Source organism: Bufo gargarizans, chromosome 2 (assembly GCF_014858855.1).
Source record: "Bufo gargarizans isolate SCDJY-AF-19 chromosome 2, ASM1485885v1, whole genome shotgun sequence".
In the NCBI taxonomy this organism is placed as follows: Eukaryota; Metazoa; Chordata; class Amphibia; order Anura; family Bufonidae; genus Bufo; species Bufo gargarizans.
In genome coordinates, this window is record NC_058081.1 from 294,468,725 (window position 1) to 294,488,142 (window position 19,418).

Here is a 19,418-nt window from a genome sequence, read left to right on the forward strand (position 1 = left end):
TATTTGGGAAAGTTGCCCATGGCATGCACCAGACAGTTTATTCAAGTATGAAGAATGGATTTATCGGGGAAGATTTGTAAAACACAACATTTATTAAGGGTGTGCACTGTGCACCATCTTTTGGGGTAAGCTACAGGTGCAAACTTTACCAGCCATAAAGTGGTGTAAGGAAACCTTGCCATTTCCTCCAAATTTATCATGCCACATGCTCCATTTTGTTAAAGGTAGCCGGTCATCTCCAAAAATCTGTTTCAGAGTAAGCATATTGCTCATTTCTTATGAAAATATGGTCCTCTAGAATTCTTCATTTTTTTATTTTTCTGGAAATGAGGTTTTCCTTGGACCGTGGTTAGGGCTGCTGAGGTTATGTACCTGGCGTCCTCTGTGTCATTGCTGCAAGCTCTGAAATCTCGGGTTGTCAATCAAACAAAGGGGAGGCACTGGACGGAGTGTACTGAAAATAAAAATAGGCATTTCTCTGGATTAGAGGACCACATTTGAAACCACTTTTGGAGGTGGCAGACTCCCTTTGAGTTTGTGGCAATTCTTACCAGCACGTAAGATGGTGCATTTTATTGATGAACCCCCTCTAATGTGATCCAACCTGATAAACAGAGTCCTAGCAAATGGTTGTCAGATAAACGCTGATCACACATGGTGCAGTACATTTTTGGGAAGATGTGCCAAATTCCTTCTCTTCCTGTCAGTGCTCTTAGTTTCTAGAAGTTCCTTCAGCTCTGCTTAGCGCACAAGTGTGCTGTTTGGTAGAACATTAGCATCAAGTGATCTGATGGGATTGAACGTCTGAAACCTGTCTCTCCTGTTTCTCCACCTTTATCCACGTAGCGAAGAAATGTCAGCCCAGTAACTTTGCATCTGTGAGAACTGAGAACAATACATGGCTGACCGGTAACCTCCTTTACCCAGTGGACTTTCGGGGTAAATAAATCTCACCAAAGTTGGTTGGTCTGTCAAATAATACTAGATTCCCAAAGTGCTGGTTGGTTCAGTCTGCCACATCTCATTGCATGTTGTATTATGGTGTGGTTCTCTAGAAGCATTGATTTCAGGGCAGAATATCTTCTGCGTCATGTATCTAGCTGAACGTGATACATGGCATCTCTGTGGAGCAAGAGGTAGACTTATGGTGCCACCATACCACCTCCACTGGTCTTGGAGGTAGTAGTATGTGACCATTGAAGGCGGGTTGACGGCAGCAGTGACGGTACATCATTGCTGGTGGCAACTACTGGAGTGTCGCTGGATTTGACTGAGTTTCTGCTGGTGCCTTCATGGCTAGCCTGACATCAGGGATAGAAGGATCGGCCATGCCAAATCCTTTTATTCCTTGGAAGATCAGCCGCTGCCAGGGCTTTCTAACATTAAGAAGCCTTTTACACAGACTGGCTATCTAGTGGAAGAACTTGCATAAGAAAGCGTGTTCCAGATTATTGACCCATGTAAACATGGCGGCAGTTGGCCGCCAGACAAGCAAACAAACCTTTTTCGGCTGATCATTTATTTTGGCAGCCTAAAAATTGCTGTTATCTGTGACAAATCTTAGTCATTTTACATGGACCGATGCCTGGGCATAAGAAATGCCAACTGATGATATAATTTCAGTGTCGCTCATTTAAAAGGGTTTTCGCGCTATCTGATGCAAACTGTGTGGGGGTCTGACAAGGTTGTTTGGTCCCCATACAGCAGCAGATTGTTGGCAGCACATCCCATCTTTATGCAATGTGCTGCTGACAGATATGATTTTTAGGCTTACATAGGACATTTTGGCTTACTCGCCCATTTTCAGAACTCCCATAGAAGTGAGTAGGCAAATCCATGCAATACACGTCCGTCTCTCCATTCGCAGTGGCAACGAGACAGGGCTCTATTCTCAAGATAGGAGAGGGTCTTCTGGATATGCCATAAATATCCAGATAGGAATATGCCCTTTTTTCCATCCCCTAAACACTAAAGATGGAGAAAGCTAAGAAATAGGTATTTGTTTAGTAGTGTGCTGTGTCCCCTGAAGGCAGATAATGCCCCCCAAATATCAGCTGTATATGGCTAGTGAGGTGCGTGCCCACAGTTATGGATCAGCTTACCGCTAAATGATTTGTGTGACAACTCAGATAAAAGGATTTCCACACTTCCGTTCACTCACTGCTAGCGCATAGGTTTCATCACTGTGGAGTTATGTAATGACCTGATGCAGAACTTCCCAGGCGACCTGTGCGTTTTCAGACCTCACCTCCTGTGAGCTCATTGTGAAGATCTGATGAGCATTACCCTTATTACAATCCGTGATGCCCCGCAACATAAGCCATGCCTGCTGTCATGCCAACAATTAACCCTCGTTTATTGATGGTTATCTCTCATCTAATGAACCACAAACTACTGTCTAAGGCAGGAAAAAAGCAGAACTTCACGACGAGCTGTGCCCTCAGAAGGAGCTCTGGACTAGTTGTGCAGCAGGTCTGCTTTGTGCTGTTTTTGTAAATGTCTTTGCAATTCTGTAGGATGTGCCTTAAAGGGCTTGTCCGGCCACATATATTGATGACCTATCATCAGGACAGGTCATAAAGATCAGATTGGTGGGGTCTGACACCTGCTGCTTCTTGTGCATTACACTACACATTGTTTCCTTTGCAGCAGTGGGGTCACTTAAATGGAGTACTTGTATTACCCTGCACTTCTGAGGTAGAGTGCAGGGTAATAAATGGTAGCAGCGCTCACCTCTTCAAACAGCTGATCGGTGGGGGTGTTGGACCTATCCTGACGATATGGCTGGACATCCCTTTAAGGGTCTTTTACACGGACTGATGTGTCAGGCAATTATCAAGAACAAACCAGCCATTGCCAATAGTTTCTTAGAACATAGCACCCGCCCTCATGAATGTGTAGACTAGTTTAATGCAGGGATGCCCAACCTGCTGCTGCTCCAGCATGCCCTGATGGCTATAGGGAGTTGTCGTTTGGCTGCAGGTTGGGTATCCCTGGTTTACTGAGAAGTCCTTTTCTTCTGGCCTTGGGGAAGCCTCCATACAGTGATGTCATGTTTGACTCTTGTCTTGTGGCAGCTGGTACTATGCCAGTTACTGGAATTCCTTTTGTGGCAATGTGTCTGGACTTTGCTCGTTTTCAGCAGTTTGGGCTCCTTTCTAATGGGAGTGCCTTTCCATCACAAGAGGGGACAATGGTTCTATAGGCGTCTACATATTTGGCTTGACTCTATAAATATTTAGCTTGTGATGGGTGTTGATTTATTAAATGGTTTACAGTGTATTTTATGTTTCTTGTGCTGAGACCCTTGCCAATCTCTAAAACGAGCTCTGTCTCTCTATGTGCCTGGAGATGGCTCCTAGACTTTGAGCCCTTCTTTCTCCTTAGTGATTGCAGGGGGCTCAGTGGCGACATGTCTCCAAACAGCACATGAACCAGCAGTGACATGCTGCTTAGAGGGGTTCTGCAGTTTGTTTAACTGATGCTCTATCCTCTGGATAGATCATCAGCATCTGACCGGCGGGGGTCTGACACCCGGGACCCCCACCGATCAGCTGTTTGAGAAGGCAGCGGCACTGTAGCAGGGCCACGGCCTTCTTGCTGTTTACTGCTGGCCCAGTGATGTCACGACTAGTATCAACTGGCCTGGGCGGTGCTAAGCTCAATTCAAATGAACAGAGCTTAGCCGCGCCCAGGCGAGTTGATACTAGTTGTGACGTCACTGGGCCAGCGTAAATGGCGAGAAGGCCGTGGCACTACTGCAAGTGCCGCTGCCTTCTCAAACAGCTGATCGGCGGGGGTCCCAGGTGTCGGACACCTGGCGATTTAGATGCTGATGATCTATCCAGAGGCTAGATCATCAGTTTAAACAAAGTGCAGAACCCCTCTAAGCAGCATGTCACTGCTGGTTCATGTGCTGTTTGGGGACATGTTGCCACTGAGGCTAGTATTTTGCTGCAGCGACATATGTGATCCTATCGGTCAAAAGTTTACAGGATGAGAACTGGAAGACCACATTAGGCAGCTGGAACGGAGCGGTAGGCAGCAGGGGAGTATGCGTTTTTCAACAGGTAAACAATGTGCAGGGGTCTGTTAAAGGCAACTCGTTTCCATTAAAATCCAGTGCAATCAGCAGACCCCATGTTATAGATCAGGAGAATGTGTGCAGATTGGTGTTTATGGCTAGTGGCTAGTCCGATCAGTCACTGACCGCTATCTATGTATACACATTTAGGCCTCATGCACGCGGCAGCGGCCGCCGACCATGTGCACCACGCATCACTGATGCGGACCCATTCAGATGCAGAACAGAGTCACAGAACGGAACACCGGAAGCACTACGGAGTGCTTCCGTGGTGTTTCTTTCCGTTGTTCCGCACCGCAAATAAATATGGCGTCATAGTTTTTTCGGTGTGGACCGTCTGATGCGGATGGCGGACCCCATTCACTTGGGTCCGTGAATGGGTCCGTGATCCTCATGCGGATGCCCCGCGGTTTGTGCCCGTGCATTGTGGACCGCAATTTGCGGTCCGCAGCACGGGCACGGAGCCCTAACGTTTGTGTGCATGTAGCCTTTATACAGGAAAGGCTTCAGTAGTGTTGATCTATATGAGCTTTGGATGCTTCATCTGCAGTCGCTTCGTTCCAAGCTTTGGAATAATAGAGATCCGTCTCTGTACAGTATTAGAATGTATGGGCTCTGATGAGTCGCGCCTGAAGTCGTTGAATAACTTCACTAGTTAATTTTTTAAGTGGAAAACTACTTTAAAACTTGAAACCAAACTCTGGTTCGGTTCCGAGGCACCACTTTACTTTAAAAAATCAAACAAAGTTATTCGAAATGACAAGTTCTGCTAAATCTTATAAAACTAGATATCAATCTGCTCTTCTCTTCCAGCTCCAACACTGCATGGTATGGTGACAGGTTCACTTTAATAAATAAATACAAATTGAGGTTGGACAACCCCTTTAAGGCTTTGTCTGCAGTCTGTCTCAGATTATGTAAAAAATGCCAGACACCGTGACTTAGTCCTTGGCATCCATCGGGCACTCATCTGGCACTGCCATTATTAAGTAGTTCTATGAGGGAGCAGAACAATGGAAGTAATGCAATTATGACTCCAACTTACTATGTTTTCCATATTCTCAGTACTAATCCATGCTAACTGGACTGCCCTCTCCAAGCTGCCTGACAACCAGCTGATGTTTCCCTGGAAAACTGGGTGGCCAGAGTCAGAAATGTACTGTCTCATTTGCGCACCCGTGCAGTGATCACAGGGGAAAACCTAACTGGACCACTGACCCCAAAAAACACCTTATACTAAACACATGTGGCACAATTTGGCACTTCTAGGTCTATAGAAGTTTTCTGTGCCTTGTATGATGAGGGAACATGACTTACTGGAAACTTTTAAAAAGGTGTGTGTGTAATATATATATATATATATATATATATATATATATATATATATATATATATATATATATATATATATATATATATATATATATATATATATATATTTTATCAATTTTCCCCCAAACCACTACAATTCAGCAGTTTTCACACTGGCCTTTAAGCCTACAATAAACTGCTGCTTCCTGTTCTGTACAATCCCTTTTCAGCAGTCATCTCATTATCATAGGCAAGATTACAATGACAAGTATCACCTGTGTATAAATAACACAGGGTCTGCCGTTCATATTAGATAATGGTCACTTCCTCAGAGGTCCCAGAGCATGCCTAGAAAACTCATGGACGTCAGTGAGTTCATGTGACAGCTGTAAATGAGATCTCAAATTGTCCTATAATCCATGTATACATAATAGGATAAAAAATAGAAAATAAAAACAAATTAGAAAAGAATGTCACAAGCTGGCTGTAACTGGCAAAAATATATTTTTTTTAAATTAGCGGAATTGTTCCCATAGTTTTCTGCCCCTGTAGGGTCATCTTCAAGTTTTACACTGACCTGCAAAAAAATAGAACATGTCCTATTATTGTCCGCAGTGCTGAAAAGGATAGGACTGTTTTGCGGATGTGAAACGGGCTATGGTCATGTGCATGAGCCTTCAATCACAGTGCAGAGAGCAGTGCCTCTAGGTGTAACGGCAACGCCTCCGTTGCTCCTAGAGGCTCATTTGCGTATATTAAACAATCATTTTTCTCAGTAATAAGGACACCTATGAACAGTGTCGTAGGTACAAATCTGCTGACAGATGCCCTTTAAGGATGTTTCCATATAATAGGGTATTATTGAGACTTGTCAGATTTCTGCCAGTGATGTAGATATGCAGGAGCTTCAATCAATCTGTTGGGCTAAGACCTCTTGCACACGACCGTATGGCTTTTTCAGTATTTTGCGGTCTGCAAAAAACAGATCCACCAAAAATACGGATGATGTCCGTGTGCTTTCTGTATTTTGCGGAACAGAACAGTCCTATCCTTGTCTGTTATGCAGAGAATAAGAGGACATGTTATATCTTTAAACGGAATGCATACGGAGTACAGTCTAATTTTTTTTTTTTTCGGACCCATTAAAATTGTTTTTTCACCAAACGTTCATGTGCAAGAGGCCTAAAGCTCAGCTTTTGTGCACAATAAGTATAGTAGTAGCAGATTTTTGGGCACCTGGTGATTCCACTTGTGGAGTAACTTTCTCCACCAAAGTGACTGATAAAACTCCTATTTAACTGTTTGACGTGGATTATTGCCAAGGATGAGCAATTATCTGACCAAATGTGGTCAAAGAAGCTGCTGCTGTTCTTTGTAATGTGCTGCAGATGTTCTCTCTAGCATTGTGTGTAGTCAAGGTGCATGCTGACCACCTCCGTGCTTCCTATGCCTTAAAGGGGTATTCCTGTTACCATAAATAGAACTTATGTTTTAGACTAATTCATTATCAATAATTACCTAATGTAAATTTCATATATTTACCGTTCATATATTTACTCGCTGTTTCCCCTCATAAGTTACCACCGCATCGACCTGTAGTCCTGATCCGGTCGGGCATGCTCAGTGTGTTGCTATCAGTTCTCTAGCTAGATGTCTTGTGAAACAAGGAGTGTCAGTGTGCTGCTGATTACTGAGTAGAGGGGGCGTGACCGACTGTATATCAGGCAGCCAATCAGTAAACATCAACACTCACAGCAAGAAAGCTAGGGATTGTGGGGATTGTAGTTTTGTAAGGGAAGTTTAGGCGCCATGACACTCACACAGCAGCTAGACCAATGGATTGCAAGGTAAATGGAAGCTCTGTTTTTTTGTATAGGTATGGGTTCTGGTTGGGTTGCAGCCTTAATGCAGTTTTTCAAAAATTAGGTTACTTTACCGGAATACTCCTTTAAATCCATGTAATTGTTTTTCTCATCCCTTTCTGACTGTACATGATAGGGCAGCAGTCAGATGGACATGTGGCTTTGTGATAAGGCATTGGTATTGTGTCCATCACTTATTGTCAGTGGTTGGTCCTGCTCCGTGTTCATGCACACGGCCAGAAGTGTTTTGTGGTCTGCAAAACATGGATGCCTGCTGTGTAGAGTTGATTCGGTTTCGATACCATGAAAAAGTATTGCGATATTCGATACCACACGAAAAAAATAAATAAACCCAAAAAGCCATGTGCATTCCGCATTTTTAAAAATGGCGAATCGCGCAGTTTTTTTTTTTTTCTGTTCAGGCGTTCACCGCATTATTTATACATTTTATATGTGAAATTGGGAAAAGGGGGTGATTTATACTTTATATTTTGGTGGGGGGTTTGTTTTTTACTTTATTTTTATTTATTGTTACACTTTTTATTTCATAACTAATTCCCCCCCTTAGGGGCTAGAACCTGTGATTTTTTTTTTTTTTTTTCATCCCTTGTCCTATTCACCCTGATAGAGATCAGGGTGAATAGGACTTCACACTGTCCCTGCTGCTCTGTGCACACAGCATCAGGGATGTTACCATGGCAGCCAGGGCTTCAGTAGCGTTCTGGCTGCCATGGTAACCGATCGGAGCCCCAGGCTTACACTGCTGGGGCTCCGATCAGAAGCTGCCACTGCACCACCAATGAGGGGGAGGGGACCCTGTGGCCACTGCCACCAATGATTTTAATACTGGGGGGTTGAGAGGGGCCGACGCATTATTTTAATGGGATGGGGGTTGAAGAGGGGGGGGGGGGGGGGGGGCGCGCGCATTGTGCCACCAATGATAATTACAGGAGGCGGGTACTGGCAAATCAGCGGCAGTTAACCCCTCAGGTGCTGCACAGCTCCCTGTCAGAGGCAGGGTGCCGGCAATGCGATTCTGCTGCCGGCACCCGCCTCCTGTATTATGTGTTAGACTACTTTTCCTGGGTCCAGACTCCAGACCTTGAGTATTAGATTACACAGAGCGGCGCCCAGCAATGTCCCAGCACTTACTATTAGTCCTGGGCGCCACTTCGTTCACCCTCAGTGCCCCATTACTGTCTCCTCTCCTGCTCCACATGCTGATTACTATCGGAGCGATGGGGAGGAGACATCAGCTTCACTAGTCATTCTTCCTGCGCTGCGATTGGACAGCGCTACAGCCAGGGAGAAGGAACGCCCACTAGTGAAGCTGATGTCTCCTCCCCATCGCTCCGATAGGTAATCAGCATATGGAGCAGGAGAGGACAGTAATGGGGCACAGCAGGCGAACGGAGCGGCGCCCAGGACTAATCGTAAGTGCTGGGACATCGCTGGGCGCCGCTCTGTGTAGGAAAAGTCGTATCATTGGTGGCGCAGTGCGCCCGCCCCTCTCCCCGTACATTGGTGGTGGCAGCAGCAGCACGGGGGGGGACACAGCTTCCTTCTCCCCGTGCTGCTGAGAGAACATGAGCGCGCCGCCAGCAGCGCGCTCATGTTCAGAGGTACTAGACTGCGCAGAAGCGCAACCCAGTATCGAAAAAATAGAAATCCCGGTATCGTATCGATACCGGGACAAAAGTATCGATTGGGTATCGAAATCTCGATACCCGCAACAACCCTACAGCTGTGTGCGTGCTGCAGTTTTATGTCACCTTAATAGAAATGTCCTATCCTTGTCTGCAAAACCACAAGAATAGGCTATGCTCTTTTTTTTTTGCAAGGCTGCGCATGAGGACAACACACTGTGTGCTAGGCGCTAGCCGCATCTTTTCCTGCCCCATTTAAATGAATAGGTCCGCATCCGATCTGGAGAAAAAAAAATGCGGGTTGGATGTTGGACCAAAGATAAGGTTGTCTTCATGAGCCCTTTTATAATGTAGTCATTTACCTTTGTGGTCTACACACATGCCTTTTGCATCATGAGTCCCAAAAAAAAAAAAGGTGGTATACTATGCTTTTCCATGCTGCCACTTATATATCTCGGGTTAAAAGTCCGTACAGTTTTTGCAGGCCCATTTAACCCATGCCACACTCCATAGGTGTTCTTAAGGATAATGTGCACATGATCTATTCCTGACCAGTGATTACCCACTGATGATGGAGATACGCACACCAATGCAGTCTAGCTACTTCCCATGAGACTGTGCATTAGGATTCTGTGGTTTTTGACAAACTTATTTCCTACATTCACTCACATGAGTGCTCCTAGATTTTAAATTGTGCCAAAAAGTGGCTCGCATTGACACTTCTAGCTTTAGTGTTTGGGTGTGGCTTAACAAGAGACAGGGGGCTTTGGGGGAAAGGGCGTGGCCTAAGATGCAACTTTTTGCACCTCAATTCTGGTGTAAAATTCTGTATTAAATCAAAATCAAGCCAACCAATACTTGCCATAGAATACTTTGCCGAATGCTGCAGGTCTAGACAGCCTGTCTAAATGTATGCAATCTATAGCTTTAGTAAATCTGCCCCAGTATTTCCCATGATTTGCTTTGTTTGTCACATGTTTCAAAAGGAGGCAATGCCTTTGCATATCTGTCTTATGACGTGCATTCACTGAAGCAGAAGGGGGAATGTGGTGTCAGGTAATTTCATCAAAAACAGCAGCACATCAGTCATATCATCAATATCAGACTGGTGGGGCACTAACACCCAGCTACTTGCCGCATGCTCTTCAGTGTCCACCTGCACAACGTCTGTGTTGTAGCAGCAGTGCAGTGTAATTACACCTTCCTCCACCATTCAAGTGATGTAGACTGCATGCAGTTAACCCCATAATGCAGTACATGGGCCATTGTATGGGGCAGGCTCCTGGCCACAATGACTAAGGACAGCGAGTGCGCCGACTCCTGTCATTTAACCCCTCAGATGCCACATCCAACACAGATTGTGGCATCTGTGAGGTTAGGCAGAGGGATGCGGCTCACTCTGCCTTCCAATTGGAGCCCATGCAGTTAAATCGCGATCCTCCGATCGGTTACCATGACAGTCTGGACGCTTCTGAAGCTTCCCGGGCTTCCATGGTAAGCTCCCTGCTGAACTATGCACAAGGCACAGCTCAGCAGGAAGCGTGTCGATATCCCATTCACCCTAATAGTTCTTTATTAGGGTGAATAGGACAAGGGATCAAAAAATCCCATATTTTAGCCCCCCTACAGGGGTTAATAGTTGTTAAATAAAAAGTGAAAAAAAGATTGAAAACAATATAAAAAAAATCTAAATATTAAAAGTTTAAATCACCTCCCTTTCCTGGGGGCTTCTTCATCCGGCATCTTTGGTCAATACAACACAGTTTGTGTGATGCTTCGTTTCTCAGACTGACTGCAGTTTGCCTAACCCGATCTCACTGCACCATAATTCCTTATGATACTGTGAGTTCCCAGGTCTGCTGTCCCATATTCACATGATGTAGGTCAAATGTGTCTGTCACACGGACAGTGCTTCATACACCATCTGAAACAGGCCTTGTCACTTTTTTTTCTTTGACCTCATTTGGTTTTCGTTCAGTAAGTTCAGATTCCTGGAATGCCGTCGGGCCAGATTCTGTCTATGTATATGTGGTTCAAACAAGTCCGTGCTATGTGGAGTATGTCCTGCAGTCAGATTTCCTGATGCCGTAAAAGATGAGTGACACGCATGCATTTGTGCGATGTGGAAGATGTCTAAACGCGCAGGCCGTCATGCGTAAAGCGTTGTGCCAGTGGCAACCAGTCAGATTCTAGCTACTTTTCATGAAAAGAATGCAGTTTCATCATAAGTATTCTAGAGAGCTGACATCCTGTGAGGGACAATGGGGGGGATTATCACTTCAGAGTCGAAAAATAGATCCGTGTGACTTTTTGGGATTATTTGCGCAAATATTTTGCGACTTTTTCCGTTTTTACATCTCACTCCAGATTTGGACAGTGGGTGTGGTTAGCTATATTAGTCTCGTCGCTGACTTGCACAAAAAAGCCCAAAAGTTGCTGCAGTAGTGGGAATACCGTAAAAAAAAAAGCTACATTTCTAGGCAAAAGTGCAACATTTGTTAAATTTGGTCCAAAGTACATAAATGCAGACTCTAGCAAAGCCGGCTTCAGATATTACCCCCCATATTGTTAGTGGTGGTCTGTAGCAAGAACCTCTTCCAGTTCATGCTGTTTTCTCTCTAGCTGGGTCCCTTCTAGAGAAGGTTGTTTGGGATTCTGATATGGATGACCTATCCTGAGGATAGGCCATCCTGCAGTTATTGCTGGAAGTACATAAGCTGCTGGTGGAAGCGTTCTAACCTGGGGAATGTTTTCATGGCATTGTGTGGGCCCGCTCGTCCATTGAAGCGCTCTTCACAAAGCCTCCATACACCAACCCAACTTTTTGTCAGATTCCAAACAGAACCTTGATTAATCGCTAAAGACTACTGTAGCTGTCCTGGTTTTTATTCACTACACCACTGCAAATGAAGGAGACGGTGGCCGGGCACATAATGAGTGTGGTTACACTAAATTTCCTTCTGCTAAGTGCCTGGGAATGGTCCGGACAGACAGGGATGTGTAATGAAAGTGCTTCTTGTATCTGGATGGTGGACAACGTAGGAGCTGCTTGTACTTGTTGGTGGATCATATTAACCCCCCTGCTGGTGGCCTGTCTGTGCCATCTTTATCCACTGCTCCAAATACCACCTAATGGCTGGGTCAGAACGGCCTAGGTGGCAGGCAGTCTGTCCAAACGACCATCCTGCTTCTCAGTGCAAGGATGATGCAGCCCTTCTCAAAGTCTCGTCGTAGATGCATGTCTAGCATTTAGCAATCTTTCATTTAGAGGTACACTGCACAAAAGTAGCCTCTGAGAGACTTTTTATAGGGCAGCAGGAAACACTTGTACGCCCTCTTGTGGCAGAACCCAGAGTCTAATCCAGTGATGGCTAACCTCGGCACTCCAGTTGTGGCAAAACTATGACTCCCAACATGCCCTCTTTGCTTGGCTGTTCTCAGAACTCCATAGAAATGAATAGATCATGCTGGGAGTCGTAGTTTTAACGCAGCTGGAGTGCCGGAGGTTAGCCATCACTGGTCTAATCAGACCACTCCTTTAATCATTTACGTATCTTCCGGATGGATAAATGCTTGTCGAGTTTTGCAGCAATCCAACATTGAGCAGAACTCCCGTGTAACAGTCATCTGGCAAGCAGGTGCATTGCTCTGTTCTGTATAGCTTTGAACTGGAGCTTTAAAGGTTAAAGTTGCATATGTGGAAATAAGTGCAGGCAGCATGATACAGCTACAGCTGCCTACGCCAAGTAGCCAAAGCCACTGTATTCCTGCCGAGAGCGTACCCATCTCTGCAGTATATGCAGCAGCCTGTCAATCACCAGCATTAAAGGGGTTATCCAACCCCTGAAATGCTGCACCATACGCTCAGGCCCCTCACACCCAATATACTTGCCTTGCTCCCCGAACCCACGTTGCTCCTTGTCCCAGCACATCCTGTGTTGGGGGGGGGGGGGGGGGGGGGGGTTTGCCAATGTCAGGTGGTGACGGGGACAAGCCTCCCTAGAGTCACCCGCGATGCTAGGGAGGCGTTTCAGGGGTTCTGCAGCTTTTTCTTACTGATGACCTATCCTCTGGATAGATCGGCATCTGATCGGCCGATCAGCAGTTTGAGAAGACAGTAGCGGAGTGGCCTTCTCGTTCTTTCCCGCAGTTCCTGTGACGTCACGCCTAGTACCACTGGCCTGAGCGTTGCTCGGCCCTGTTCACTTCAATGGGGCTTAGGTGACATGTCGGGAGAGGTGACGTCCCCTGTAAGCTGGCCATACACTCAGATTTCTGACTAGTCAGGCTGATGTCATTGGTCTGAGTTCTTTGGGAATGGCAGGCAGATCTATATGTATGTTACATCAGTCAAAATCAATTGCCCATAAACAATGTGGACAGAAATTGGTCAGATTAGTGTACAGGGTGTCCACAGAAGTGGGGCTGAGCTCTTTGCTCATGAATATACTGGCTTCTAAAGTCTGCTGTATTCTTTCAGTGCTTATATTAGCAAATGGCACCAATTTTTTTTAAATTTGTAAATTTATTATTTTGGCTGATGGATATATGGCGACCCTATCAAGGGGGTGGGGAGCTCCTTTTGATCATGCTTCTTAAATCAAACAAGTGGTACCTCTGGCCATTGACAACAGCACTGCATTTTTTTCTAGTTACACAAGGATGTTTAAAATCAACTTTCAGTCTCGGAAGTTCATGCTGACGTTCTCCCAATGCTTTATACTGCAGCTTTGCGTGTTCAGATTGGCGCAAGACTTGTATATTCTATAGTGAGTAAGGGGGAGATTTATCAAACTGGTGTCAAGTAGAACTGGCTTAGTTGTCCATAGCAGCCAGTCAGATTCCACCTTTAATTGTTCACAGCTCCTTTTGGTGTTGCTATGGGCAACTAAGCCAGTTCTACTTTACACCAGCTTGATAAATCTCTCCCTAAGTTAATAGAAGGTTATTAGATTTCAGTTGCTAGTCTTCGCCATTAAAAGCTGTTGTAAGGTAACACACTGTGTGGAATGATCCTTTATAAGAGAGGTCCTGCAACTTTACGGTAAAGCAGGTTACTTAGTGGAGCCTTCTAGGTAATCAGTAATGTTTGCTTTGTCTGGTGAGGACGTTTTAACCCTTAGTGCTGCAAAAACTGGGGCTTCGTTTTTTTGTTTGTTTGTTTTTCATATTGCACAGAAATGGCTATGGATGACTTAAGTTCATGAATGTCGTCTTTCTCGCTACAGGCTTGCATTGATGATAACCTTGAGATGGTCAAGTTCCTTGTGGAGAATGGCGCTAGTATTAATCAACCAGACAACGAAGGCTGGATACCATTGCACGCTGCTTCTTCCTGTGGATACGTTGACATAGCAGAGTAAGTTAGTCACTTAAACTACCATGGTTAAAGGGAACCTGTCACCAGTTTTATGGTGTCCAATCTAAGGGCAACATAAATAAGTGACTGATTCACTTGGCAAAATGCTGGGTCACTTTCTTTAATTAACCCAGTCAATCTGCCAACATCTTGTATTGAAAAGCTCCAGCTTATAATGAGGAGTCATGAATATTCATGAGCTCCTGACTCTCTCTGCCTACCTGCTGCTGATTGACAGTTTTTTTTTTTTTGCATATGAATCAGCAGCAGGTGGGCAGGGGAGTGGCTATAGCTCTGAATTAAATATGCGCTGGACTCAATGGCATCACGCCGGACTCGAATCGGCTCATTAGCATGCGGCATCTGGCATCTGTGTGTATATTATGAGGTAACCATCTGTCACACCAGTAAGTGAATACATCTAAGGTACTTTTTAGTAGTTAATGATTGTATATAATTAGATTATAATCAAATATCCACATGACAGGTTCCCTTTAAACGTCAAAGGTCGCATGGATCAGAATGTGAACTAAACCGTATTACTAAGATGCTGATTTCATGTTAAGTGATTCTTGGAATTTAGCTAATAAAATGTGTATATGGGACTAATGTTAGTCAGGAAAGCAAATCTCAACATCATATGTCGCTATTTCAGTACCCAAAATGTTGCCCATATTGGTGTTGAGTGGGGCATGTGACAATGAAATGAAAGCCAGAAGAGGAAACTCATAAAACATGGACATGAAATCCAGTGTACTAGCTTTGTACATAAAGGTGTATGGCTTTCTAGAAAAGAGTTTGAAGGGGTTGTTCCTTGAAAAATATTCATACAGTTGTAATACAAATTTCAAACCAGCACCTGGTTCTGAATACTTTCACAATTGCATGTTATTAAAAATGTAGCATAGCCACTGAGTTATTCTATAAAATGTATCTGTATAGCGCCACCTGCCTGTTTTCCCCCCCCCTTATTTCTTTGACCTGCTCACTGAGATGGCCGCACATGCTCAGTTTCATCCTTTATCTGCCTCCTGAGCTGTGATAGGGAGAGCATGGACACGCCTCCAGAGCTGCAGCAGAAGAGACACTCCCCGTGAGCTGTCAGCTTGATATAAATCTAGCAGAGCAATAAATGGGGAGATCTCTGGATCCATGTGAGGTACAGGACTGGTTCTAGCTTTGTTAGAGACAGGTTGTGGCATACTATGTGTCGTCTGATTTTCATTGTTAGTATTAGTCATTGGATAAACCCTTTTATATTGAATCTGTCACCAGTGACCTCCTTATTAAACTATTTGTATAGACACAAATCTGTTGTTCACCTGATTCAAATGCTGTGCTCAGTTCCTAAGTTATGATACTTTTCCTCGTCGCTTATGACGGCACCCATGGAGAGACCGCCTCCTAAGGACAGGAAACGAGAACCAGAAACCGCTTTAAAAGAGGGACCACCACCTCTACCTCCAGTTCTGTTTCCTGTCCTAAGGGAACAGGAAGGAATTTGGAAAGGATAGCATAAAGCTGCGGATGCCCTGTCTGTTTTAAAGAGTATATAAAGGGCTTTACCCTTGCGGCGTAAGTCTCCCTTAGGAGCCGCTGCTGAGTCTGGGCTTCTTTCTCCTCCCCACTCCGCTCCTTCTCGGTCCAGGAGGGTTTTTTCCTTCCTGGATGTCTGCAGCCGTGTTGCATGTCCGGCTGTTGGCCCTGCGGCCGAAGCCAGGGGGGGGAGGGGCGTGTGCCTGGACGCCGAGGCCTGAGCAGTGGCGTACTTCCTGGGCGGCAGTAGAGGGAAGCATGCGCTGTAAGCCGGAAGTGGGGTCAGCCGGTTTGTGCGCCTGGTAGAGAAATGCCCAGGCAGCTCGCTGCCTTGCTGGGTGAAGAAGCGGGCAGTTCCTCCATTGGAGTGTCTGAACATGGAGTAGTCTCAGTGTGCAGAAGCCACTGAAACTACCAATGATACACCGGTACCACAGTGGGGTAAGAGGGGTGATTCCCCCTATGTGCATGTTGCTGATTACTCATGGGGGTCATCTTCTGTGTTTAGGTGTCTAAGGAGTCTAAAAAGGTCTCCAAATCTAAAGATAAGGGTTGTGCTGTATGTAAAAAGAAGCTACCCTCTGCTTGGGAAAAGCCAGTTTGCCTAGCATATGTGAGCAAGTTAATGGAGGAGGAAGCTCAGTCTCTGGGCAGCATCAAGCACATGATCCAGGAACATGTTAAGGAGTCGGTTAGCGGTCTACTAAAGAGCCTCCCTAGTACCTCTGCAGCTGCATCAAATCCCCCCTCTAACGACAGTGATGTACTTTCTGGATTGGAGGAGGATGGAGAATGGCTTTCATCGAATGACTCCTCCGTTGACGAAGCTGCTTTTTCATGCAGAGAGCATTAATTCCTAGTAAAAGTAGTAGGGTTGCTATGGGTTTAAATGACCCAAATCCCCACAGTCTGTTCAAGACTCTGTTTGAAGGTCTGGGCCCTAGGAGAAGAAAGGTCTTTGATGTGCATAAGAATATTCCGGCTGTTATTGCTAACCCCTTCACGACTGCAATACGTTTATATACGTGATATTTGCACATGCCCCGTGGAGTATATCACGTCTATAAACGGCAAACTCTTTAATCCAAGCGCTGCAAAGCTGTGTGTGATGGCGGCGGCTCCATTCCTGAACCGCCGCCATCAGTAGCGAGTGTCAGCTCTATGCTGACACTCTGCTGTAACCCCATAGATACTGCGGTTGCGGCATCCATGGGGTTAATAGAGGGAGGGAGCTCGCTCTCTTAACCATCGGGGCTGCCGCGCTGCGATGGCAGCACCCGATGGTTGCCATGGCAACCAGGACGCTTTGCAAAAGCGCCCGCTGTTGCCACTTACAGGGCATCTAATAGTATTATACTTTGCAATGCAAGAGCATTGCAAAGTATAGTACAGCCATCAGCCCCACTGGATCTTCATGATCCACGAGTGACTTGATAAAAAAAAAGTGAAAATAAATAATACAATTAAAATGTAAATTAAAAAAATACTTTTTCCTATAAAAAAATGAAATAAAATACACATATTTGGTGTCACCGCGTCCATAACGACCGTCTATAAATATATCACATGATAGAGCCCCGTCCGATAAACACCATAAAAAAAGTGCCAAAAAAGCTATTTTTGTCACCTTACATCACAAAAAGTGCAACAGCAGGCTAATCAAAAAGGCTTATGACCCCCAAAATAGTACCAATCAAACCATCACCGCCTCCTGCAAAAAATGATCCGCTATTTAAGACAATCGCCCAAAAAATAAAAAAAGCTATTGCTCTCACACTATGGAGACACTAAAACATCAATTTTTTTTTTGGTTTCAGAAATGCTATTGTGTAAAACTTAAATAAGAAAAAGTATACATATTTGGTATTGCCACGTCCGTAACGATCTGCTCTATAAAACGATCACATGACCTAACTCAGATGAACGCTGTAAAAATAAATAAATGAAAACTTCCAAAACAGCCAATTTTTGGGTCACCTTGCCCCATAAAGTGTAATAATGAGTGATCAAAAAATCCTATCTATTCAAAATCAAAAATGGTACCCATAAAAACCTCAACTCTTTCTGCACAAAAAACGAGCCCCTGCACAAGACTATCGGCAGAAAAATAATAAACATATGGCGTTTAGAAAACCAATCCAGCAAAATATGCCTTCCAAAAACCGTATGGCATTCCTTTCCTTCTGCGCATTGCCGTGTGCCTGTACAGCAGTTTATGACCACATGTGGGGTGTTTCTGTAAACTGCGGAATCAGGGTAATAAATATTGAGGAGTTTTGGTTGGCTGTTTAACCCTCAATGTGTAAAAAAAAGTTGTGAAATGGAAAATCTGCCAGAAAAGTGAAATTTAGAAATTTCATCTCCATTTTCCTTCAATTCTTGTGGAACACCTAATGGGTTAACAACGTTTTTGTAAAAATCAGTTTTGAGTAACTTGAGGGGTGTAGTTTCTACAATGGGGTCATGTATGGGGATATCCACTATGTAGGCCCCACAAAGTGACTTCAGACTTGAACTGGTCCTTAAAAAGTGGGTTTTGGAAATTTTCTAAAAAAATTAAGCATTGCTTCTAAACTTCTAAGCCTTCTAACATCCCTAAAAAAATAAAATTACATTTCCAAAATGATGCCAACATAAAGTATACAGATGGGGAATGTTAAGTAATAAATATTTTATTAGGTATCACTTTCTGTTTTAGAAGCGGATAAATAGAAATTTGGAAAATTGTGAATTTTTCACAATTTTGGTTACATTTTGGATTTTTTCATAAATAAAGGTGAAATATATTGACTCAAATATATGCCTATCATGAAGTACAATGTGTCACGAGAAAACAATCTCAGAATGGCTTGGATAAGTAAGTGTTCCAAAGCTATTACCATATAAAGTGACGCATGTCAGATTTGTAAATTTTGACCTGGACACTGGGGCATCAATGACCCTTGGTCATGAAAGGGCTAAAGAATGGAAAAAGCCTGATAGGAAGTTTTAATACCATCCTCTGTTAAGCGTAAATAGCCCTTTGATGAGGAAAGTGACTGCCTCTTGGGATAGAGCCCCAACGCTAGATTCTCCCGGTTGCCAAAAAGCTTGTGTTTTTTTTTTTTATTATAAAAGCTGCGTTTCCCTTTGAGGATATGGGTTCTCTATAAGATCCTATGGATAGAAGGGCTGGGATTTATTTAAAGAAAAATTGGGAAGCCTCAGCAGGGGTCTTTAAACCAGCTATTGCTGCTACTTCAGTAGCTAGATCCCTTAAGGTATGGATGAAGGAGTTGGAGGATCACATCTAAGGGGGTACCCCTAGGGAGCAGTTGTTTTCCTTGTCTCCTTTTTATAATGCCCTAGATTTTTGGGCGGATGCTTTGGCAGAATCTCTAAGATTATTGGCTGGAGCTTCCGCTTCATCTAATTCTGCCCGTAGAGCCATCTGGTTAAAAAGCTGGAACGGGGATGCTAGCTCCAAATCTATGCTTTGTGCCATTGTATAAGGGGGAATTTTTATTTTGCCTGGTCCTCGACAATCTACTTGAAAGGGCCCCTAAAAAAAATCCTTCTGCCCCAGGTTTAATAGAGAGGGTTTCAGGGAAGAGAGGGCTCTAGACCAGTGTTTCCCAACC

General features: G+C 44.5%; 1 protein-coding gene across 5 annotated transcripts in view; it reads left to right on the forward strand.

The window, feature by feature from the left end:
- PPP1R12A (protein phosphatase 1 regulatory subunit 12A) overlaps positions 1-19,418 on the forward strand; it is a 117,288-nt gene that overhangs the window by 20,493 nt on the left and 77,377 nt on the right. For all 5 annotated transcript variants that reach the window (XM_044280398.1, XM_044280395.1, XM_044280397.1 and 2 more), the window contains exon 2: positions 14,132-14,262. In XM_044280398.1, the coding sequence (XP_044136333.1) occupies positions 14,132-14,262 (131 nt within the window). The remainder of the gene's footprint in view (positions 1-14,131; positions 14,263-19,418) is intronic.